At 37.9% G+C, this 26,279-nt stretch overlaps 2 protein-coding genes across 10 annotated transcripts in view; one reads left to right on the plus strand and one right to left on the minus strand.

The window, feature by feature from the left end:
- On the minus strand, positions 1-26,116 carry ikzf1 (IKAROS family zinc finger 1 (Ikaros)). Of its 9 annotated transcripts, none has more exons than XM_082153993.1 (9): positions 25,035-26,093; positions 18,493-18,546; positions 16,507-16,626; positions 8,262-8,558; positions 7,075-7,107; positions 4,245-4,412; positions 3,941-4,066; positions 3,340-3,465; positions 1-1,581 (listed from the first exon to the last, which is right to left on the minus strand). In XM_082153993.1, the coding sequence occupies exons 1-9, from the start codon at positions 25,330-25,332 to the stop codon at positions 863-865; spliced, it is 1,941 nt and encodes a 646-aa protein (XP_082010119.1). In that variant the 5' UTR covers positions 25,333-26,093; the 3' UTR covers positions 1-862. The 9 variants fall into 9 exon arrangements, with proteins under 9 accessions (XP_082010119.1, XP_082010120.1, XP_082010126.1 ...); XM_082153994.1 differs by having other exon boundaries at positions 8,262-8,537; positions 25,035-26,075; XM_082154000.1 differs by lacking the exon at positions 25,035-26,093 and adding an exon at positions 17,465-17,586 and having other exon boundaries at positions 18,493-18,507.
- klc1a (kinesin light chain 1a) overlaps positions 1-26,279 on the plus strand; it is a 137,303-nt gene that overhangs the window by 61,217 nt on the left and 49,807 nt on the right. The window lies entirely within an intron of this gene.

Below are 26,279 nucleotides of genomic sequence, written 5' to 3' on the forward strand. Positions count from 1 at the left end.
AAATGTAAAATATTTTTATTAATTTTTTTGCAAGCATATATATTCTAGTATGTCGATGTAAATATGTATGAGTAAAATACTGCCAAAGTTTTAAATAGAATATAAAACAAGCAGAAATCAGCTGTGAAATAAAACAAGTTCAATACATACTGCCATTTGGTTCAATATACAGGGGAACATTTCAATAGGGGGGTCATCTTACATAAAATGAAAAAATTGTGAAACAGTTTCATTGTAATAAATTATAAAATGATATGAACTTGTTCAGACTGCTTAATATAAAAAATAGAATATATTTAAAATTAAATGAAAAAAATGCAGTGTTTTCATAACAGTTGGAACACAGGGAAGTGAGAGATACAGAAGGTGAATGTACATCACTTCTATTGCAAATAATATTTTAAATGTATCACAATTGTATGCATTATTTTATTAGTAGTATTATTCTTTGTCTAAGTAACTTTAGGGCAGTTAAAAACGTAAATTTTATTTGGGATGATTTATAAATGCTCTTTTTTTTAACACTTAATTTCTATTTTCAGTTACAGTTCTTTCTATTTTTTGTACTCACAGGTTTACATACAAATCACACCATTGTAGAAAAATAGACAAGACAGTGAAATATATAGGCTAACTGTATGTACATATGTCCAAATCAATGTTACATGAAACTTTTTTTTTAAAATCCAGTGTTTGGACAGTGTCTAAAAAATTCTGAAATGTAGAATTTTTTTTTTGTGTGTAGGTGTGTGTGTGTGTGTGTGTGTGTGTAGGTGTGTGTGTGTGTGTAGGTGTGTGTGTAGGTAGTATGCTCATGTGAACGTGTAGTCAAGTGTATGTGGAACGTCTCTTGTGTGTTAACTCAGAAGCGGTGCTCTCCGCGCGTGATGTGCGATGAGAACTCGTAGCGGTCCTGACTGCGGTAACCACACAGGTTGCACTCGAAGGGGTCTCGGAAGCCATGGCAACCCATGTGGATGGTGTACATGACGTGGTCCAGGAACAAAACTCTGCAATGGATGCAGCGATATGCCCTCAATTCTTCTCCCTCTCCACTCAGAACCTTAAACCCCTCCGAAGTCGCCATACTCAGCTCCATACCTGCTGCCCGCAAGGCCTCGAAATGCCTCTGCTGCTCTTCTTTCACCACGGGCAGACCTCCGTTACGCATACTTGGAGCCATGTGATTGGTCAGGTAGATGAGACCCCCTGCGGCCGCTCCCCCGCCTCCCCCGGCCGCCCGCTCCTCGTTGCTCTCGGTGTCAGTGGAGTCCTGGCCGCTGGGGCTGGGGGAGCCGTCCTTCTCGACCGAGGCTGATTTGGACTTGGACAGCAGAAGGAGGTGCTCCGCGGCGCTGTCTTTAGCAGACACGCCGTTGCCTTCAGCTGATTGTGTCTTGTGGAGGTTGTAAATAGGGCTGACCACCATGTCAGAGGAGCCAGGGGAGGTCTGAACCAGAGGCCGCAAGGACTCCGCTCCCAGATAACTAATCGCACTGTTGATGGCTTGATCGATCACATGAGGCTGCATGAGCTCACCCGAGCCGCCCTCGAACGACAGCTCCGACAAACGATTCTCTCCTGTTGGAGAAAGACAAACGAGTAAAGGTTTTAACTCTGTTCTGAGCAATGGAATATAAAAGCTGATTTATTTATTTGCATCAACGGACCGGTCTTTTTGCACCATTATTGGTAGGCACAAATTCTGACATTTTACTTGTCTTTACACTATTAACTATTATTACTGTGGAAATGAAAGACACTTTGGAGAACTTCTAGGTACCTTTCAAAATGAACAGTGCTCAGAGGAACCAAATGGAGCTAAAAAAAACCCCATCATAATGGTTCATAAACTATTTGAGACACAGTCTTAAAATTAAAGGCTCCAAAAAGAGATTTCCGCAACAATGCCATTGAAGATCCATTTTAGGTTCCTCAAATAACTTTGAGTTTCTAAGTGCAAACAACATTTTAATAATCTGAAGAACATTTTTCACAACAAGAACCTGCAATGGAAAGATTTCATGGATGTTAAAGGTTTTTAATGAAATCATTGATGCCAATAATGAACCTTTATTTTTAAGGGTGCATGTACTTAAAAATATATTTAGCAGTGTTCTCTTAAAAAATACAATTTCCGAAAGGGGGTTTCTGCAACAATGCCTTAGAAGACCCATTTTGGGTTCCTGAAAGAACCTTTTAGTGAATAGTTCTTAAAAGAACCATTTTTAAACGTTTTAAATCCCGTCTGACTAGCACGCTTCCTATAATGTCTACACATTAGGTCAGAAGGTGGAGAGTGGACAGTCTTTTGTGGCTGTTTGAACACATTCGACCACATGAGCGTTTACACTATGAAAGCAATCCGGTCAAATGCGTTTTGAACTACCTCTGGAAGTGGTTGAAAGTGGACAAGCTCAAAACGTTTTAGACCCCGTTTACACCTGTATTTAGCGTCGTCCACTTGTGATCCCATCAACCAAAACGCATCTTAATCCCAGGTGTAAACAGGGCCTTAGTGTGAAGAACCTTTTATGGTCACACTTCAGATTAGAGTCCAGTTCTCACTATTAACTAACTATTAACTATGACTTTTGCCTCAATAAACTTCTAATTACTGCTTATTAATAGTTAGTAAGTAGTTGTTAAATGTAGGTATTGGGTAAGATTAAGGGATGCAGAATATGGTCATTCAGAATTAGGCTTTAATATGTGCTTTATAAGTACTAATAAACAGCCAATCTCCTAGTAATATGCATGCTAAGCAACTAGTTAATAGTGAGAATTGGACCCTAAACTAAAGTGTTACCCAATTTTTAAAAAAATGTATCTAAAGAACATTTTTCCACTATTAAGTGCCATGGATGTTAAAGGCTGTTTATGGAACTATAGATGCCAGTAAAGTTATTTATTTTTTAAGGCACCTTCATCAGGTTACCTAGAAGTTCTCCAGAGTGTTCTTCCAGTGTTCTGCCTCAGATATATATATATAAAAATATATATTTAAAAAATTGTATTTTTATTATTATTATTTTTACAAATAATTAGTAACAAACCGCATTATTCTAATAGTGCTTCATGAGCTATTGCTATAACAGCAAATGAAATCGAAGCTTAAAAAACCCCAGCAACAGTCAAATTCATGTTGCATACTATTATAGTGTTTCTTTTTTCCTGCTTTTTAAAAGTCAGCTCATCAAAGAGAATGAAATGAGGGAGTTGCCCATCATTGTACGTCTCTGCAATTTCTTTTAGTCAGAGACATAAATGCATTTTTTACGATGATCTAACAACTTCTGCGATATATACTGTACAATGAAAGCAAACTTCAACTCTTACCCACAAACCTCTGGGGCATAGAGCTCTTACGCTTAGCTACATTGTTAGCTATCCTGTCTAGCACCAAGGCTCTCTCAGATGCAGGCATGTCCTCCCTCTGCTCATTCTGGCTGTTCTCTTCCTTCACTATGGGAAGCAAGACAAAGAAACCACGCATAAGATTCAAATGCCCGTATCTAACCTGAGCTCATCCTCTGACATGGTGCTAACTATAATAAAGAATCAAGCATTTACCAGTATCTCTGAGGCACACATCATGATTTTTTATGTTTGTTTGTTTTTTCTTGTGACACTTTTTCTTACGCCTTGAGACTTTACGGGCATATATGTATCTGCGAATCATTTCATACAATTGTTCAATTATGGCTCCAAACATCTGAATGGCAGTATTTGGCCAGTGTCACCATAAAGAACAACCAGAGGTTTACGTCCTCAAAAACTCTACTTTTAGAGCAATCATGGGTTGTACTTTTCATTATGGTGACAATAAACCACATTTAAGCGATTGTCATGGGTCAGCCACATTTCCATCTATTTAAGAATAGAAAACACTTAGAGAGAGAGAGAGAGAGAGAGAGCTGGAATGCTGCCATTCACATACCTGTATAAATGCTATTCTGAAGGCCCATGCACTGCAGGTAGTTGTGACATCTCTCCTTATGTTCCTCCAGCGAGCTCCGCTGCTTGTAACTGCGCCCGCAGTATGCACACTTATGAGGTTTTCCAACTGTCAGTAAAAAAAAAAAAAACCATGAAATCTGCTCAATCTCACTATACAATTTAGTCATTGTGGTTTTAACTGAAATATAGGATCACACAATAACATCTGAATTGCCTAAAGTTGTAGGTTAATGAAGAAGACACGTCTGTCTCTTTACATCACGTCAGACTAAAGCATGAGTTACCCGAGTGCGTGCGCAGGTGTCCGGTGAGGGCGTCTCTGCGGCGGCAAGCATAGTTGCACAGGTGACATTTGAAAGGTTTCTCGCCAGAGTGCAGTTTGATGTGTCGGAGCAGGTTACCCTTCTGAGTGAAAGAAGCACCACACTGGTTGCACTGGAATGGCCTCTCCCCTAGGAGAAAGAAAGATAATGCATAACTCATGTGCTCTTGGAATTAAGTAAAACTAAATAAGTAAAATTACTACATAAGGCCTACTGCATGCTGATTTAAGGAATAGTTCACCCAAAAATTACCCCTCATGTCGTTCCAAACCTGTAAGACTTTCGTTCATCTTCGGAAACACAAATGAAGATCTTTTTGATGAAATTAGAGTTTTCTGTCCCTCCGTTGACGGCTACACAACTACCACTTTGACGCTTCAAAAAGTTCATAAAGAGATTGTAAAACTAATCCATATGAATTTAGCGGTTTAGTCCAACATTTTCTGAAGAGACATGATCGCTTTATATGATGAACAGATTGAATTTAGGCTTTTATTCACAAATAAACATTGATCAGCGAACATAAACAGAAGCTTAATTGAACGTGCTTGATGCACGAGAACAAACCTCATTGGTTCTTGAGGAAGCTCAAACGTGCTGCGTAACATGAGAATGAACCTCATTGGTTCTTGCTGAAGCTCAATCGTGCTGCGTAACATGAGAATGAACCTCATTGGTTCTTGCTGAAGCTCAAACGTGCTGCGTAACATGAGAATGAACCTCATTGGTTCTCACATGTCAAGCGAACATGCTTGAGCTTCTATTTACCACAAGTGATGTGAGTTGATGAATGTTTATATGAGGATAAAAGCCTAAATTCAATCTGTTAATAAAGTGATCGTGTCTCTTCAGAAAATGTGTAAACTGCTCAATTCATATGGATTCGTTTTACGAACTCTTTATGAACTTTTTGAAGCGTCAAAGTTGCAGTTGCGTAGCTGCCGATGGAGGGCTAGAAAGCTCTAAAATTTCATCAAAACTATCTTCATTTGTGTTCAGAACATGAACTAAAGACTTACGGGTTTGAAACGAAATGGTGACATAATTTTCATTTTTGGTTGAACTAACCCTATAAAGGAACGACATTTTATTCAGCATATTCTCCTGTATGTGTCATTGCGATGAGTATCAATATATTAAACTAGAAGGACACTTTTCAAGCAAGGTAGTAAATTATAAAACAGATGTACTTTTGGAAATGAAGATAAAACGTTAATTTATTTTTGTTTTTTAAACATTAATGGGACACCTCTCTGAAACTCTTAAAAGACAATTAAACCTATAATAATGGCACTAACTTTGTAGCATCGGAACTGTTATTGAACTGAACTGAATCAACACTGAACTGACTTGAGTTGAATAATGACACTACTGTCTTGTTAGGCCTAGCTGAAATAAAATTTGTTTCATAATGAAATCTGCAACATTAACACTGTTATTTTCCTGTTTATTACTGTGAAGCTGCTTTGACAGAATCTGTATTGTATAAAGCGGTATACCCTAGCCTATATAGTTTAGTAGTAGATTATATAGATATATAGATGAATTGACTTGAAATGTGACTTGACTTCATACATCCACAAAAAATTATAATCCGTTGTTTAAAAGTAGGCATTATCGCAACAACAAAACGTTTCGTGGCCTCTTTATTTGTGTGATAAAGTAAATGAAAATAAGACGTGTTTTAGACATGCTTTAACGTGTATAGCAGTTACATAAACGCGTGTATAGTTCTATCAAACTGTATTTGATTTAAACATAGAATGCCAGCGACAAATGGCCATGTAAATGGTGAGTGTCTGAGATGCTATATCGTCCCTCTGAAAGCAAAGCTCCGCTGCTGTAGCGCTATTACTCAGTGAATGCGGGGTCACTGTCCTACACGGCTCCAGCGCGCTGTTACATCTTCAACAACGCAACGCCTCGCGCCAAAGCTCAATCAAACACGCCAGCGGAATCTCGCACGTGAGCGCCGCTCTCCGCTCCGCGCGCGCTGCCTGGCTCGCGCCCTGATCGAACAAGAGGCTTTCAGACGCTGCCTGCCAGTTTCGTAATGCTCCACTGCCTGGGTCAATTTGATCTGAAAATCTCATTTTTTCCTCTTCTTCAGCTCTAAAATAAGAGCGGCCCATCACAATGCAAATGCAGAGCTCATTTGAATAAAGTGAAGGAAACACTTTGTGTTTGAGAGCCAGTCTTCCTGATCAGCGCCCCTGGAATAAACCAATATCCAGCTCCTCCGAATGTTGTGGCATTCTCCGAGAACGCTATTAATACTGCGCTCTCTTCAAAAGCCCTATAAAATAAGAGTCACCAGTGAAGCAGCAAAAAGACGGAAAAAGAAACTCATTAAAAAGGCATTTCAGGAGCCCGGTGCCTCCTGCGAATATTTTGATTTAAATAGGAAGCACTTCATTATATCTTTTATTATACGTTCTTTTCTGAATTTACATTAGCCAACTGTTCCTTTCTTCCATTTTGAGTTTCATTAGTTTGTCAAGTGAGGAAGTTAAGTGCCTTTTTGAAAAATGTTCTCACCCACTGGTTTGGCTGCATTGCAGTGGAATATCAATTTGAGAAAGGGAGAAAAGAACTAATGCTGAAATAATTGTCATTTGAGAGAGGCTTCTTCTTGGTTAGTTCTTGGATTGTCATAAAGAAAACTGAACAAAATGTCACATTTTTGTTATGAGTACATACACACACATCTCATCATTGATCATCATCATATTAATTAGGTTACAGGTGAGTCTTTAAAAGGAAAATGAAAATTCTGTCATCATTTACTCACCCTTATGTCGTTCCAAATCTGACTTTCTTTCTTCTGCAGAACATAAAAGAAGATATTTTGAGAAATGTCTCATTTTATTTTTTCCATAAGTCAATGGCAACCAAAAACTGGTGTCCCGCAGAAGAAAGAAAGGACCACTTTATATCAGTTGTCTACTATGCATTTGTGGACTATGTAATTGTGTTGTATTGCAAAACACTTTTTCTGCAGTTGAGGTTGGTTAAATTTAGGGACAGGTTTAGTGGTATGGTTAGGTTTAATAATGGGTTAATGGTATAATTATAAATGTAACTGCAGAAATTAATCACAGATGTAATTAAGTATAGACCCAATGGAAAAAAAACATGTGTGTACAATTGCTGTCAAATCGACATAACTTTAACATAAAGGTTTTTGTTTATATAATATATGAGTTTGTAATGGATATATATAAGAGTTCAAATGCAAAAGCCTCTAAGTGCCATCTGAAATTTTCTTCTATGATCATTTTTATCAAGCTCGTATATTTAAGTTCAGTAATTTCACTTAAATGACAATTAATAGGTCATTTTCATTGGCATTTAAGTGAAATTACTGACCTTAAATATATGAGCTTGATAAAAATGATCATTCTAGAAGAAAATTTCAGATGGCACTTAGAGGCTTTTGCATCTGAACTCTTCATATACACATATATTATATAAACAAAAACTGTTATGTTAGATGCGATTAATCAAGATTAATCGATTTGACAGCACTAAATAAGTCCAATGTATCTAATGATTAATTAGACATAGTTAAAGTCAATTGATATAAAGTGCGTCCGAAAGAAAGTCATACAGGTTTGGAACAACATGAGGGTGAGTAAATGATGACAGAATTTTCTTCTTTGCATAAACTATCCCTTCAATGCAGACATTAGCCAAAAAATGCTGTCCTAATGTTCTAAAAACACATCGCAAACAGCATATTGAAGTATTCCATCTTTATTAGTCATTTACATCAACTTGCATCCATTCAAGTCAAGCAGTACAAATCTAAAACACAGCTAGTTTGCTTTGCTCTGGCTTCTGATAAACAAAAGGATGGTTGCATTTAAAACACATCCAGCGTCTGTCTCTATCCTGCTCTCAACCTACCCAGCCCTGCACCCTGTCAGCTGTGAGTGATAGTATAAGGAGGGAAGAGTAGATGGCAGTTGTGCTTACCAGTGTGACTTCGCTTGTGCACCATCAACACATTGGGCCCAATGCAAACTATCCCACAGATATCGCACTTCAGCTTCCCGTTGGGGAGGCGGATGCCCCCGGCCGTGGGGTAGGCGGCCGGTTTGCTGTCAGGGCCTGCGTGGGAGCCGTTCAGTTTGGCCCCCGAGCCATCGAGCACGCGCAAGTCCTCGGCTGCACATTCCTCCGCCTCTCCATTCATCTCACAGGTCAGCCCGTTTTCCTCGTCACTCCGAGCCTCAACTTTTATATTACAGGCTGGAAAAGAGGGTAGTGGGCCTGTTAAGTAAAGTGGCAGGCTGGGTGGTTATTTTCTCTGACTCGGTAACTAACACCGCCATCTTTTACCAAGTTCTACAACAAAAAGTGCACCTGCAAAGCAACTAGTTTCTTATCTATTTTCTGATTATCAGCTTTTGTGTGTGTACGTGCAAAAACATCAACTTTTATTGCATTAAACACTTTTCTGAAATATCCACTTGACATTGGAGAACATTAACTGCATTTATTGAATATTTTCTTCTGTAGATATTACCAGAATTGGGAGGTAACTAACTAAAAGTAGTGACTATCTTATCTAGTTACTAACTTTACATCTTCAGCTGCTACATTGCTGCTTAAAAGAAAAGCACACGCAGCTTTGCAGTTGAGCAAACAGACAACAATCCAACATGCTTTTGCAAATGTGTTTTTTTCTTTCATGTGAAGCTTTATGAAGTCTGATTGTTCTAATGATGAGTCATATAATTACTTAAAAAAATAAATTAACAGGAACTGTCCTCTTTAAATAGCTTTAATGTACACTACTTTTTATTAAAAGTTTGGGATCTGTAAGATTTAAGAAATATATATATATATATGCTCACCACGGCTGATTTATTTGATCAAAAATACAGTATAATCAGTTATATTGTGAAATATCATTACAATTTAAAATAGCTGTTTTCTATTTGAATACAATTGAAAATGTAATATATTCCTGTGATGATAAAGATGATCATTACTCCAGTCTCCAGTGTCACATGATCCTTCAGAAATCATTCTAATATGCTGATTTGCTGCTCAAGAAACATTTCTGATTATCATTGTTGAAAACAGTAATATATTTGAGAAAACCCTGATCTCTGATGAACATAAAGTTCAAAAGAACAGCATTTATTTCAAATAGAAATATTTTGTAACATTACAAATGTTTTTACTCTCAGTTTAGATCAATTTAATCTGTCATATAATTTTTTTTCTTACTGACCCCAAACTTTCGAACTGTATTGTTAGTAGCTTGTAACTAAACAATAGCTTTAGTCCTTGAAATTATGAGTAACTTGAAGCTTTTGCAATTTCAAAGTAGCTTCCCTATAACATTCGAAATTGATGATACAGTATATCACAAATAAACTGATAATGTTCATAAGACATATGTTTACATAATGGGTGAAAGCTCCCAACTTCCTTGAGTCCTAAAGGAAAGAAGAAAAAAAAACGAGTATTTGAAGAATAATATTTCTCTTTATGAATAAACGAGGGTTCTTCTATCAGGCTGCCTTCTCAAAAACCATCTCACCATCTCATTCACCATCACACTTCTTTGAAACAAATGACTGATAAACAGGAAACAGAGACACAGGAAGCACTGTGAAACTGAGGACTCTCAGCGGTGTAAACCAGACCAGCAAACCGTGGTAAACACATACACACATACAAGCTTACAGAAGCATGCAAAAGAAGAGCACACAATCAAATAAGGATAAAACTGTTTGTTAAATATTCAGAATATTCTATCCATGGAATGTCCAGTCCTAAACTAGACGATTGTTCAGATGCCCGTTCAGCCTAATGAAGTAAACATTTCAAGGGTTTTCAGGCAGTTTGAGTTCAGAGTAAATGCCCTGTGGTTAACATGCTGTGGTGCCAGGCTGATTTCCCCATGCCTCAGCCTCTGTTTGCACAGACTCAAGAGGAACAAGCAGAAATAATGAAATATGGGAATCCGAAGGAAAAGGGGAAGCTTCAGCACCCGAGCCGGCCCAACCGAAAAAAAGGACAAGAGTTATGGAGAAGTGACAGAAAGGGAAGCACAGACAGGGAATTGTTAAGCACAACAAGTGAAACAGTTTTTCTTTTTTTTGTGTGTTCAGACTACAGGGATCAGCAACTGAAGCACATGATTGAACTGGAGAGTACCGACGGACAGAACGACCGACTGTGTTTAGGTTACTCTCTGTCGGTTCACACAAACACAATTAAAAAAATAACTTGCTTTGAGTTTTACAGCAAGCGATTCAGTTTCCAGTATAATCGTCAAGAATTCAAAATACCAAACTGTTCAATATATTGTAGGTGGAAATAGGACAGATAACTTTAATTGAAACCAAAAGAACTGCATCATAATGCATCTATAATTTCAGAGAAGGTCCTGAATGAATAACTTCACATAATGATGTCAGTCAAGCAAACAGTTTTCCTTTTTATTGCACATTCCTGTTCTTAATATGCACTATTCATTGGTGGACGATACTTCACATAAAACATGTTTTTCTTCGTAAACTTTGATCAAAACTCTAAGACTACATTATGAATCCCTCATACTTTTTAATTAGTCAAGACTGCATTCATATTTTCACGATCCAATCAATTCCCTCCCTACATTTTTTCCTTTTGAATATTCTGTTTTACTCTAATGAAGTATGCCCTATTAAGTAAAAACAGGTTGTGAACCGCATTTGATGTTTACTTTAAGGATGGTTTATATGTATTTCAGTGTCAATGTGTGAATGAATTACAGCAGTTAATAACATAGTCAATACAGGAAAGCAATCTCCCATTAGCACCCATAAAAGGATGTATTTCTTCCTCTAACACACGCAGATCCACTGACAGCTTTTCTGCTTATATGATATGATGATTTAACCAGTGTGATGTGACCTGAGTTTGGCAGAGGGAACTAGGCCTGTTGTCATGATACAGTCTCTCATGGATCTTTTTGGGGAAGTTGTGACTAAACTGGGGATGGGAAGAGGAGCTTTTACTTTGTATAACGTTTGTCACACATCCTAATTTACCCATTTTGGGAAGCAAGTGTCAAAAGCCACAGACAAGGACAAACAAAAGAGCTCTACATAGAACAGAACAACCTCACAAACATCAATGGCTAATTTTAAATGGGATTAAATTAAATTTCCAGAGAAACTCAGTCTCGGTGCAGTGGTCTGGGGTTCAGTGCCTTGAGGATCATGTTAGTGATAAGGGAGTGTCATTTTTGGGGTTTGAACTTGTGAGCCTCTACAGCATCGATTACAAAATCATCACAACATTGCACTTAAGCAAAGGGATGTATTCATCTAGGGAACTATAAATGAATGTAGCGCTGCATGGGTTAGTACAATTAATTTTCCGTTTATGCTCCAGTCGAGGCGCTGAAAATAACCATGTATCTTATGCGGTGCAGCAGCGCTATACATGTACGTTAACCACGGCTCCACATATGGGTGGGTGAGAGTATGTTTGTGCATGCAAAAAAAACCTGCTTTCGTTTACATTTTTAGGAACTTGCTAGTGAAATGTTTGCCTCTGATATGGCAGCAGGTTTAAGGCCAGGCCATCACCTTCATACATTTAAAAAGAGGAATTACATGATAAAATCGGCCCTGCACCATGAAGGCCTTACTGCACTTCACTGGAATTTGCCATGCAGTGCTAATAAATACTAAATAGTCAAGCCAAACAGCACATATGCTATCAAAAAGACATAACTTAAAGTCAACATGAAATCAAAATGGATTGTTTTTTTCTTAATGATTGTTCTGGGTCTAGTTAATGATTTATTGGTGCACATGATTTAATGGAATTAAATAGTTTGTAATTTTTAAAGGTGCAGATTTCTGAGAAGCGCTGTTGAAAGTGAATCGGACCGAGCACCACAACTCACTTGTAGCCAATCAGCAGTTGTGGGCGTGTCCACTCATGATGGGGGAGGAGAGAGAGTGAGCAAGAGGAAAGACTGTAGAAAGAGAGATGGCTGAGAGACAATACAAAAGAGAAAAGGTCAGAGGAATATCACTGGACAAAGAAGGGTTATGATCAGGCAAGAGCTTTAGGATCCGTGATAATATTTGAGAAGCTTTCCAGCGCTGCAGAGATCTCAGCGGGAAGGCATGAAATGGACGCCGGGGTTTCGTTGTTTCTGCTCCATACTTATCTAACATTGGTTTTGCTGTTTCACAGAACCAAGATATGCTGTTGTTGTATTGTTAGCTATAGTAACAGGACAGTTTTAAGTGTCATTGTTTGTCTGGAGCTGCTTTGCTGCTGGCGACTAACAACCAATTCTTGCTTTTAGAACCTCTTGCGTAGGCCTACTGTCCGTTCTTTTTGGTTCTTCCTTGTCGTTCGTTCGTCATGTTCACTTTATTTTTTGCGAAGCGTTATTTTTCTTCGCTGCAGCTATGATAAAGAGACATCCACTCTTGCATTGCGTGTTCGTGCAATTTAGGGGCGGGGCAATGAAGGGAGGAGTGTGTTTGTTTGGGTTGATTTCAAATATTAACAGTGTTTCTCAGAAATCGCTTACTGCACCTTTAATCCCCCCCAAAAATTTATTGTCTAAAACGACTTCCTTTTCTGTTGAAATCTAGCTATTTGAGAAGGTTAACTAAAAGCTAAATAGCTATGCATTGTTTTAGCAAACTACACTTGACAGTCCAAATTCCTGCCCATTTGTCTCATTGAATATCTCGTTCCACTTGGAAATACGTCACATTACAGGGGTAAAATAGGTTGTGAACAGCAATTCCCCTTGCAAAAAAAGAAAGAAAGAATTTATTACAGAACTTATATACTTAAGGGCAAACTGGATGTAATGTTTTCTGAAACTTAACTACAATTAAATGAAAATTTAATATAATTTAAATTGATATCAAATGCAATTAGCTAAACTTTAAAGTGCTTTTTGACCCCCTTAATTAACACTTAAGTACATCTTTATACGTAATCTTTTTATTGCATTTTAAATAATGGTTAAGTTGCACTGCCGCACGTACCCACAAGCAATTATGGTATACAAAAATATACTTTCATATAATTTCTATTGAAAATGGTTTGCCATGTTTTGAATATATAAAGTTTACTTTAAAGTGCATTTTAAATCATTATGTTTAAAAATCATTATGTTTAAATAATATTTTGATGTGTTGACTAACATACATTAAACATAATAATTTAAAATGCACTTTAAAGTAAACTTTTTACAAATTACAAAGTGCACTTTTTAAAAGTGTACTTAAATGTGTAAACATAATCATAAAAGTGTACTCTCTTTAAGTATACTCAAGTGATCTTTTATTTTATTAAAAGTAAAGGTAACACTTTATTTTGATGGTCCACTTTAAACATTCTACTAACTATATGTAATTACATGTCAACTTATTCTACTTACCTGAACCATAACACCTAACCCTAACCTAACAGGATACTCATACTCTAATGTTAGTTGACATGTGGTTGCAAATTTACTTATAGTTTGTTGAATGTCTAAAGTGGACCATCAAAATAAAATGAAACCAAATAATTGTATCTGCGAGTACTTTTACGATTTGAAGTACACAAGTGCACATTCAGTACAATTACTCCTATTTTCCAAGGGAGACTTCTCTCATATTCCTACTGAACTAAACTTTCCGTTAGTAGAGGAAAATGTTGTTTGGCTCAATTTGCTGCTCGCAGATTTTAAATTTCAATACGCAAATGTTTTCATAACTGTAGAGGAGTTTGTAGGTCTGTCAGTGTGGTAGAAAGCAAAGACACAGCGCTCCATGAGATTCATCTCTATATGTTTTGATTTCCTGATATGACGCTTGTAGTCACTCATCTGATTGAGCAGCGTATACTGCACAGTCTGCACATATACTCACTTAATCAGAAAAGCAATGATGCACAGTGAAGATACTGTCTTCACATCCTCTCACTCACTGGCTGATTATATCTTCAGGGACAACATGCAGAGAGACAGATGCACGCACATGCACACATACATTCACGCAAACCTTTGCTGATGCAAGAGTTCAGAGCGTTTGAAGTTTAGTTCCCTGTTTCTCTCAAACAATCCATGAATTTTTTTGCTATTTGTCCTAAATGCCTTATTCTTCCTTTGCATTCTTTAAATACACTCACATCTCAATAAGAACATTTCTATAATATAAAGTTGAGAATAGTGTGTGGTAAAGCAAGTGGGATTTTGTGATCTTGTTGAGTTAAATGTCATTTAATACTCTTATTAGTGGTCATAATGTCATCCTAACTATTCAAACAGATGACTAACAAGGGGTTGTGTGTCTTCAACATTTAAGAACACGCTACAGCCTCCGTCATCATCTATTGTCTCTTATTACTTTATAGATATGACTTTGACTGTGCTTTTTATTTATGTAACACATGAGGGAGATATGAAAGTGCTATTTTGCTGAGAGTAAAACATCGCTTTTGGACTTGCATTTGAATGCGGGTGGGTGTGTGGAAGTGTGTGAATTTCGTGGCAGTTGAAGTGAAAGCATGGCAAAAGTGCAGGTGCAGAGTTGTGTGTAAGAGAGCGTACACTCACATTTGTTGCGATACTGCGCCTATATATCTGGTGTTGCTCCTGAACATTTTATCTCCCTGAGTGAGTGTTGAAACTGAGTTCTGGCAAGTTCTTCTTAGGAAACTCTTGCACATCCTATTTCAGTTTCCTCTCACATCTTTTTTTTTTCTTTCTCTCTCTCTCTCTCTCTCTCACTCTGTTTTTCACTTTCAGTAGCTTCAAAGTGAGCGTGTCACACATTAAGTCCAAGTTAATCTGGAACTTTTGGAGGGGAAAATTCCAAACTAAAATACATTAAGATATTAAACAGGCCATCTGTTAACTTCTGGTTAGCCAAATTCATTCCCACCCATTTTCGCCTCTTTCTAGTTAACCCACTTTCTGTTTACACCGCCAACACTATATTTATTGATATAATGACTAACTTACAGTTTCTGTGACCACCTATCCTTCAAACATGACAATTTAATTTATATTTCATTTATATGCTACCATTTTTTAAAAAGGAATTAATATTTTTATTCAGCAAGGACAGAATAAATTGATCAAAGTAACAAAAAACTTTTGAATTATTACAAAAGATGGACAGAATAAATTGATCAAAGTGACAAAAAACTTTTGAATTATTACAAAAGATTTCTAACTTTTTTCAACAATAAAAAAATAAAATAAATAAAAATCAGCACCAAATCAGCATATTTGAATGGATCAACATATTTGAAGGATCATGTGAAACTGAAATAACTTTGCCATTACAGGAATAAAGTATATTTTAAAATATAATAAAATAGAGAACAACTATTTTAAATTGTATATATTGTATATATAAATATTTCATAAAATTACTGTTTACAAAAAACTTTCGAACTTTTTTCGTAAAAAATAAAAAATCTTACTGACGCCAAACTTACCTTTTAGTTTTTGTCCTTAGAAAACTAATTGTTTTAATAGTTTTGTCAATAAAATTTGAATTTACATTTAATCATTCAATCACTTTATCAGATGCTTTTATCCAAAAGGACTTAAAAATGAGGAAAAAACAAGAAACGTAATACAGAATTTCAAGAATAAAACCAGAGAAGTACAAAAGAAAGAACAGAAGTGTAAAAACAGTAGAGACAAATTTCCTAATAAGTGTGGGTTTAAGAGTTCATGGCACAACTGAGCATGTCATGTGTAGGCTCAGTGAGTAAACTGTTTCAGTGTATTAAATTAGCAATCTGCTGTTTAAATGTCCCACGGTTTCAGGAACCAGTAACTATGACATGAGGAAAATAATCCATTTGTTACTTAAAGTTCACACAGATTTTCCTTTTCAGTTTGATGTTTATTTTTTCTTTTCTATGTGTGGCAATAGAAAAAAAAGAAAGAGATCTCATTACAAAAGCTGAAGATGCGCATCATGAGCTAAATTGAAAGCTTCGGACCCTGCGTACCCTCGAACAATCTGGTGCACTCGCTTTGTGATCTTGCAGGAAGAACGAGAGCCGTTATGTGAACAATTAGTTTCATGCGTTTTCATGTTGCCTTTTAAAGTTTTCTCTCTTGGGTTGACCTTAAAAGTGGGCTGCAGTGGGAGCTATATCAGACTGAGCATTGCATGTGTAAATGAGGTAGTTTTGTGGTTGTGTCCCAGCTTAGGCTGGTCTGACTCACCCAGTGGTTTGTCTGTGCGGTTGTTGTGTTGGAGGCCAGTGCTGGCTGACAAGTCCTCAGGAACAGGCATGGCCTCATCTTGGTCCTCTCCCCCCTCGATAGCAGTCGGGCTGTCCCTTCCTGAGCAGAGAGTAGAGAAGTTACCAATATAGACTCAGGCCCATCCCTTTTGCTTACTTTATCTTAGTGGAGATTCATTTAAAATTGATGCATGTCATTTTTCAGGTTAATAAGGGATAAGTAAGCCATTTGTAGGCTGATTCCCCACCAGTGGCTCAACCAGTGGCATTGGTGTTGGGGGAAGGGGTATCTGTTTGTCTGACCAATGACAAGTGGTTTGAGTGTTCAGGAAACCTGTTTGAAAAACAGTCATTAGGTGTGTTCGACTTCATGAGGCGCTGAGCAGATCGAGCAGTGTCTGACTTAAAACAGTGCTCGTTGGAAATTTTGTCCAACTAGAGATGGTGCTGATTCCACGTTACTTTGACGTATGCTTAAAAGTACAACAGCAATTTGAGAGCAGGCTGGCTCATTCTGCATAGCTTCTAATGATGAAACAGCTGTTTCACGATTGGCCAGATTCACCGAATGTTCACCGAGTGTTTTTGATGCTACACGAAAACATGTGTATTGACAAATATTGCAGATAATCCATTTCCAATATATGCAAAAACTACGATCGTCACTTCAGGAACAAGCAGCAAATCTCTCCGATCCGTTAAATCCAGCCGAAGTTGAACACAACTATTATTTTTGGAAATCCGTTTGGTGACACTATAGTGTAGATAGAATTTAAACACTTCCCCTTAAAGAAAAAGGTTTGTATTGTGGTTGCTCAAGGTTGCATGGTACCCCATTGTTGACACTCAGAAGCATTAGTGAAGTTCCTAAATGTTATTTTGGGAGGAGTGAACCCATCTAATGTTTCAATTGCTGGAGCATATAAGCAGCAGCTCACCTTGCTCCGGCATCAGCTGTTTCGGCTTCCCTCCACCTCCCCAACTCCACCAACATAATTTAGTAGTCCTGGAGGGGGGTATATCTAAGCTCGAGTTGAAGCTGCTTCCTCGAGCCCCTCCACTGCAGACAGCAAGCCAAATAGCAAGCCAAACCTCAATAGCTTAAAAATTATATGGGCAAACAAACTCGTGAAAATATGTTCTCACTAATGCAGTAAGTTTGGAGCTCACTATAATGAGTCTTGTGTAAGTTTCATTACTTTATTTAGATATGAAAATGTCGACAGAGCACAAATTCTGACCCGGTTACTGCATTCAGAGTGTGTTCCCTTTTTCCATTTATCTGTTTTCCTGGAAAAGTGTTTGCATTAACTATGTGCCAGAGGCTCGCACCATCAAGTGCGAGAGCTCACAAGTTTAAATCTTTCTGAATGTACAATTTAAAATTGAATCTGTTTGTCAGTATAGATGTATATCAGTAATAGGGCCATTTGGATGTACTTGATTTGGTATTTCACTGGAAAACAGAGCTTTCAGATGAGTGACGGTTATCGTTCACATCATTCCAAACCTGTACGACTTTTTTTTCTTCAACAGAATGAAGATATTTTTGTCCATACAAATTTTGGACCCCATTGACTTTCATTGTACGGACAAAAAAAAGAAAAAAAAAAGACCACTGAGACATTTTTCATCTTCTTTTTTGTTCCACAGAAGACAAAGTCATATGTTTGGAATGACACAAGGCTGAGTATGATGACAGAATTTAAATTTTGAGGGGAACTAACCCTAATAAGTTATAAACTTTTATTTTGTTTGTTTAAACTGGTAAGAGTTCAGAGTGATCATATGACATATTTTTAAGAGTTAGTCAGACATTTTTGTGAGCTGAGGCCTTAACACATATCTGATGTGACAGACCTTCACACATGGCCTGTTGTTGAACAGTCAAAATACGGTTATCTTTGCTTGATTGTTTTGATCGTCCAGACCTCACTGTGGCTTTGAACATATGAGAGGCTCTTACCTGTTATCTGGGACATTTCCTGTGCCTCCTCAGTCTCCATCCTGTGCAGGTATTCTAACAGGAGCAAAAGTAAGAGAGAAAGTGTATCATCAGTGCTCGCTGCCTCAAAAATAACCCTGTATAAGAGAAGTGGTTGGTGATTAAAGGAGAATGGCCTTTCTTTGTGTATCTCCATCACCCTGGCAAGAACAGCCCCGTTCCAGCCGCACACACCACTGTCTTCCACATTACATTACAAAGAACTACAGACATTTTCATTACCGCTCTGACAGACGGGGTGAACTAAGAGAATATGTTTGGTGGACTACAAGGCCGAGGATGGGGTGGGGAGCCTCGAAACGAACAGGCTTTCAGACCACATTTGTTATTTATTGTTAATTTCCTACCACATAATCATCCAAAAATGCAAACTGACTGCCGCAAAATTAAGCAGAAAATTAGATGGCCCGGGGTCATGGAGGATGCGGGTGTTTGGCATCGCCAGCTGATTGGCGCCCGTGTTCACACTAATTTACTGAGCATGCATGGGTGAGCCCGGCAGCCCAACTCTTTCTGCATCTCTCCGCTTCTCTTTAACACACACACACAGATGTAGAACGCAGACGAGATGTGCAATGAGTAAGATGACAGAAGGAAGACGATACCGAATTAAAAAAGCAGGTTCATTGGAGACAAGAATTGAACAGATAAAGAAACAAGGGAAAGGTTAGGCGGAAATAACTCACTGAGAGAATCGGACGAGAAGAAAATGTGTGTGTGTGTGTGTGTGGTGGTGGGGGGGTGCAAAAGGAGTGTTTTTTGTTATTTTGACTCCTCAGAAGGAGTCGGTGGTGAGCACTTCCTCAGGCCAGGCCTGCATATCTGAGAAGTCACCAGCGCTCGTGGCCCCATTAATAATGTAGCGGCCACTTGGGCCCACAGCAGATGGGCACAACAGCCTCGGCCTCACTGCCACTTCAAGACGCTCCCGCTAGGGCCCCGCGCCCGGCCCCGCCAACCACACAGGGAGCAGTGAAGTTCCTGAAAATAGCCAAGCAAGCTGAAGAGAGCTCCTGGGAGAAGGGGGACGTAGGCCTTCCTGTTTTTACTGACAGATGGCTCCACGCACTTGGAACAAATAGTGGGAAAAACCGCGGCCCACCGTCTGTCGCAATGTCCCAGTCTTCCTGGGGATTGCGCTTCTCGGAAGACTCACGACCAGCTCGCACGCCCAAAACCCTGGTGAGGGCTTGTTTCGCCTGGTGTGAGATACATATGGGCCAGTGCCTGGGTGTCACTGTGTGTGTGAAATGGAGAATGTTAAAGGCCAGCGGTGCGTAAAGGATTGCAGGTGGACGTGACAAGCTAATCGCAATTCAATTTGATTTAGCTGAAGTGAAATATGTTTTCCGTGAATGCTTTCTTTAATTCAAATCTTTATTTTGTGTGTGTATATATAAATTAAAAAGACTGAAATGCTGTATTCTCAAATAATTTTTCTGTGCATCTAACATAGGCCTACATCTGCATCTGAATATATTCTGTAACATTAGTGAACTAAAATTCATTTAATCACTCTGCATTGATTGATTCTCATTCTAGTTGTGTTGTAAAATACATTTGAATGCATATTTAAAAATATACAATATAATTTTTGATTGCACAATATCACTAGTAAGTCATATTACTGACTCTGTGACATTTTACATGCAAACCGCAGATCAGATCAGCTGTTATGAAGACCAAGGAGCTGCTCATGGATCTTCACAGACCTCTTTGACTGTCTAAATGGGACATCAACAATCTTTTCAACACTTCACAGAATTGGCCACTGTGAGATAGCAGCCCGATCTGGATAGAAGGAAGGCATTTGGCTTCTTTGCCAGTGGTCTGGCTTTGATTTTTACCAGGAGGCATCAAAAAGCAACCATCAAAAGCAACATGGGTTGGGTAAATGCAGGCAAAAACTTGACGAGAACCTGTTTCAGTGGCCCAGCAACACTCAGGGTGTGTTCACACTTGTAGTTCGGTTCATTTGGTCCGGACAAAAAAAAAAAAAAAAAAAAAAACATTCAGTCCTGGTCCGCTTAGCGGTCACATTGCCATTTTAACATCGAACCTAAAGATATCGAACCTAAAGGCATAGGGATATGTTCACAACCTGATTGGTCGGCTTTTATGGCGTATATTTCGCGACGGAACTTAAAGAACATCCAAAACAAGGCGGTGTGCTGGGCTGAACGCCCTCGTTGTATATGCGTAGCCTTCATATGATGGTATTTTGACCAACTAAGAACTCGCGAAGAGCTTATAAAATATGTAAAGGAGTCAAAACAGCGGCAGGAATCCCTCCGTCACACACACAAAAGAAGATCGGCTGCGAGTTCTGACGCCTGTACCGAACTGTGATGGGCAACATCGTGACTATAGCGAGGAAAACAGGTATGCGTGAACATTCTGTCCGTTTTAGGGTTGCATCTTGTGATATCATATCCTGTTTTTAGTTCGTTTACATGTTTTTGGTCCGTGTTGAGTTGGTTTGGGAGCGGACCTTGACTCTTTTCAGCGGTCTCGGTCCTTTTGTTTGGTGCGCACCAGGGTTCGGATGGCAGCGTTCACACTTAGGCCTATTCAAATGAACCGCACTAGAGCAATCACATCACGGTTCGTTTTAATCGAACCAAACATTCCAAGTGTAAACACACCCTCAATTATAACTGAAAATCTGACAGGACCTGAGAAATGGTGCATTTATGTTGGTGTAAGTTGCCATCCTAAGGTGGAGCATTTGCAATTAAAAAAAATTTAGCTAAAAGTTTGACTCATGGGTGAATATTTGTATAAATTAAAAAATCCAGTGTTTCATTCTGAGGAAATGTCTTTTATTATTTATTTATTTTTATTCAAAGTGTCCTGAGAAATATATTTGCATTTATTGTATTTTTTGGGGGGATTTTTGAAAATGATTGGTCCCATTTATATTAAGTGTCATTAATATTATGTAGACTACTAACATTTAAATGTATAATTTGATACAGTGCACTTACACACGTTTTTATATAAATACATACATGTAATTGTCGCTGTATTCATTTATGTAATTACATCTAGAGTATAATCACACTGTTGACACTACCCTTAACCTTACCTTCCACCTCAATAAAGTGTTTTGCAATTATTTTATTGTTTCTTTTTCGTAAGTAGCCTATAGTGGTTAAAGCTGCAACTTTTAAAAAGATGTTGATTGAGGTTTGTCAGGTCAGGTTTGGGTTTGGGTTAGGTGCAATAAAATGCATCATATGTGACGCATTCCTCATACCACAAACTAACCATCTATCATCTTGAAGGTTGATGCACTGTTTTTTCATAACTGAGATACATGGAGTGGAGGAGTAGAGTGCATGGGGTGGGTGGCGGTATGGTATTCCCCTGCGCCCCCTTTCTGAGCAGATGTGAGAGGGGAAATAGTGATGCTGTAGACAAAGAGGAGGAAGAAAAAGTAAAAATACTCTTCACTGTTGAGCTTCATGTATGGTTATTTATACCAGAGGTAAATGCTTGCTTCATTCTCCCACTTAAGCCACTCTGGACTAGTTATCATATCAGTTCCCTGCACTCTCCTGATGACTTTAAATACAGGTAGTAAACATGAAATTGTTAGTATCCTAAATGTTATCTCAATTCACACATTCAGCTACCTCTTTTTTTCTGCAGTTTTTTTAGCTTGTGTTGTCAAACCTCAGTGTGCGTGTAGGACACTGGTCACAGTCAAGACAGGAGATTAGCATAGTCAAGCATATTATCATAGCGACAGGAAGAGCTCTGTGGGTTTTAAAACACCATTAGTGTGTCTGTGTGTGTGTGCGTGTGTGTGTTAAAAGAAAGGGAGTGTAAAGTGTAGGGAAACAGATCTATGTGTGAAAAAAAGTTGAAGAGATGGGTGGAGACTCGGCACTGCAAAACCGTTAAACAGACAAAATGCCAAAGCAGCGTTTAGAGCCATTCAAAGGTGAGTATGACTTAACTATAGAACTACTTGCATCAACTGCAGTTTCATCATTTCACTCAGGGATGATTACATAAAGGACATCTAAGTGTAATGAGTCAAGAAGAGTTGCAGAGGGTAAATGCTGGAATTTTTACCTTTGCATAAAACAGCAATATTATAAAAGGATGCAAAATATTTCTGGGAATTTTTCCTGATTTCAGTGGGAGCAATACAGATTTAAGTCATAGCAGAAATAGTTTTTTCCCCATTCTATATATGATACAATTTGTGACAACACCGATGCCTCATTGAAATAAACATTTTGATGTTAACTCAAATGTACTCTTTTGCTGCTTTCTGCTTTTCTGCGACAACAAACAATAAAAGGCCTAATGCAATCTATTATTCATTAATTTATTCATTTAATTGTGGTCAGTTCAAATGAATATTCTAACATGAGACAAATGTAGTATTCCTTGTGGACACCTGAAGAATGTTTCATATATTCTGGATCACACAGGTGACACTAATTTAATTTAATATTCATTTTCCGTGAGCAAGCATCTTCATCTTCATGTTCCTTTTTTTCTCCTGTTACAAACATCATTAAAAAAATTCCTAAAATCATGCTTTTCTTAATAAAAATATTAGGTTTATCTTAGATATATATATTTATTTATGATAAAATAAACATATAAATAAACTTGCCTTCAGAATTACAAATATGGCTCTTTTGCATAGTTAGTATGGATAACCTAAAAAAAAAAATTACGTATTGGTTAAAGAAATAAACTTTAGCTTTCTCTAACTTTTGTCAAATGGGATATCCATTGACTGGCCTGCCTTGCATCAGTGAGGATTTCATCACATTTGAGGGCGTAAGATAGAGTGATTGCTATCTTTCAAAGATGATATGCAGGAACTGCATTCTGAGGCTTTCACAGAAATAAAAGAAGCTCACTTTAGAAGCCTCAATTACATTGGCCACACTTCACTTCACTGCCATTGAGAACACTCGTTTTATTCACTTCATCATTTCATTTCTCTCTTTCTCTGCGCACATTTGAATGTGCCACATTAACATGTACAATAGATTTTATATTAAAACATGCCTGAAACAAAGTGCAATAGTTGCTGTCATATATGGAGGCATTATGCTCTTGAGATGCGCAAAAGTTACAAACATAAACTGTGAAACCGTTATTTTAAGAGCACGGATGTGAAAACCATTCTCTTTTTTTTTATTTAAAAGATAGACCAAAGTTGTTTTAATCGCAGCAATAAGTTAAAAACTATACTGAAATATATAAAAAAAGCGGTTATTGTTTTCATTATTTTCTTCACTACAAATGAAGGCCTATATTACAGATTTGATCATTGTTTTTAATTATTGGTATATTCGTAAAATAAACGTTGTCTATACATTTGCGTGTATTAGTTTCTCAGTAAGAAAGTTAGATGAATCAATTCTCTCTAATAATGTGAGAAGTGTGTTTTTGTCTCTCGCGCGCGATCTATTTTTACACGATCGATCAATAGTTTCTCTTGTGCTCCACATATGACTCGTTCCGTGAGCACTAACGAGTGGACACGAAACCAAACCAGGGTAGAAAAGAGAAACTCGAGAGACACATGCATCAACGGAGATAGAAATGACCAAAGAATTCGTGTAAGTCATTTTCGCCTGACTATCACTGAAAATAATAATAGTTATAAAAACTGCTCACAAAAAGTATGTAGGCTATCTTTAATAAAAGCAAACTTGCTGTGATCACTTTCTGATCACATTTTACCGTTTCAACTAGTTTGATTTAATTAAGTGATTTAAGAAAATCGAGTAAAAATGAAAGTGAAATTGATGAAAAGATTCTGTTCTAACATAATGAAAAAAACAAACAAAAAAAACATTTTTCTGAATAATACATTCTTAGTTGGAGGGACAAAACTAACTTTTCGATTTCAGACATTTCCTCAGACATATTATTGATAAAAAGAGGGTGTGTTATTAAAACAGCTTTTTTATTTCTCAGAAAAAAATGTGTTCTCAAAACTCCACATTGCTAAAAATAGTGTGGAATTTTCATAGTGAGCAACAGGTGCGTATCGTAAGATAATGAAAGTAACGTTTAAAGTTGTATTTAAACGAAATATTAACAACACACACAATTAAGTAATATATTTCGTATATTTGAGTTTTATTATCAATTAAATTACTGGATAAAAATTCCACTCAGTTCCACGTTTGGGACATCGGGAAACTTTTTTCCATATGGAAAACTGGAAGAAAAAAAAAGATGAAAAAGAAAAGAAAAGAGAAAGAAAAGTCAAACATATCAGCTATAGTTCAAACTTCTGATGAAGAAGCCCTCGCGCTAAAGTAATGTAATTACGCGTACGCGCGCGCCGAACACGCCTTGCGCCATGTCAAGAGGATATGAAGCTCTTGCACCTGCTACAGAGTTCAGGACAAAAACTTCCATTACGCCTGTTCTTCTCTCTCTCCCTCACTTAAATTGTACATTTTAATCAACTCTTTGACATGTGTCACTTGGAAAGGCCCGTGCGGGTTATTTACCTGCTATTCCTTGAGTTTGCAGTATGAAGCTCTTCCAGCTGTCCCCCGCCGCTCCATGCGCACAAGTTCTCAGCGCCGCGGCAGCAGTCTGGAACTCTGCGCGCGGTCCCTCCCCTCTCCACTGCACTTCCTCCTTCCAGCCCAGCATTGCTATGTCTCTGTGCTCGTGCGAGACATTTTGCAAGCTTTTATTCCAGAGGCCGAGTCTGCTCGGGGAATCGAGGCAGCGGAGCTTGGCACTTCGCTTTGTATCGTGCCAATAAAAGCTGACACCCAGTAGACCATCACTGGCAGCCATGCATGAGATGGGATGAGGCGGGTTAGGACAGTGGACTGATCATTTCTTATTTATTTATTTCTCTCTCTCAGAGGGACGGGGTCTCTTGATCTCGTGTCACCCGTTTTAGTGATGTCGGAAGAATACTTTTCTTTAATGAGAAGTGAAATGATGTCTATTTAAAAGAGAAACGGAAAAGTGCACTACAGTGTTTCATTAATTAGCCTAATTGCTTTAGGGAAAGGACCGGAGCCCACTAGAGGGCCTCATCAAATTTACAAGGGGCCCCAGATTGATTTAAGATATTTTAAAATTATTTAAGAAACAACTTAATAACAAGAGTGCTGTCGTACTAAATATGAGCACAGCTTGTGTCTGTGGCCCAATCTAAGCCATGGTGAAAACATTTATGGCCATGGGCGATCACATTCCTCTGCCAACTCCAGGAAAGCCATTCCCCGTTCCACTTCTGCTCCGCACCTCACACATACTCTGGTCTGGAATGCTGTGAATGAATCAGGTGAATGATACAAACAGTGAAAATTCCCAGAACTGTTATACTAATAATGAGCACTCTTCAAATCTCACTTGACCAATCAGATTGAGAACCAGAACTAGCATGCTTGATTCTTTTGTTGTCATTACTGTGTGTTAAATATTGGCGTTAAGAGACATAAATTAGATTAAAAAAAGGGTAACACTTTAGTTTAGGGTCGAATTCTCACTAATAACTAGTTGCTTATTAGCATGCATATTACTAGGATAGGCTGTTAATTATTAGGCTACTTATAAAGCACATATTAATGCCTTGTGTTATGTATGACAATATTCAGCATCCCTTAATCCTACCCAATACCTAAACTTAACAACTGCCTTACTGACTATTAAAAAGCAGTAATTGGGAATGTATTGAAGCAAAAGTCATAGTTAATAGTTAGTCAATTGTGAGAATTGGACCCTAAACTAAA

This window comes from Leuciscus leuciscus (genome assembly GCF_965113295.1).
Source record: "Leuciscus leuciscus genome assembly, chromosome: 22".
NCBI lineage: Eukaryota > Metazoa > Chordata > Actinopteri > Cypriniformes > Leuciscidae > Leuciscus > Leuciscus leuciscus.

Coding starts and splice junctions, on each gene's coding strand:
- ikzf1 (XM_082153993.1), bottom strand. CDS start 25,332: ATGGCTGCCAGTGATGGTCTACTGGGTGTCAGCTTTTATTGGCACGAT. Junction 8,559..16,506: donor CCGCACAGACAAACCACTGG/GTGAGTCAGACC, acceptor TTTACTTAACAG/GCCCACTACCCTCTTTTCCA. Junction 7,108..8,261: donor GCACAAGCGAAGTCACACTG/GTAAGCACAACT, acceptor TATGTTCTGCAG/AAGAAAGAAAGTCAGATTTG.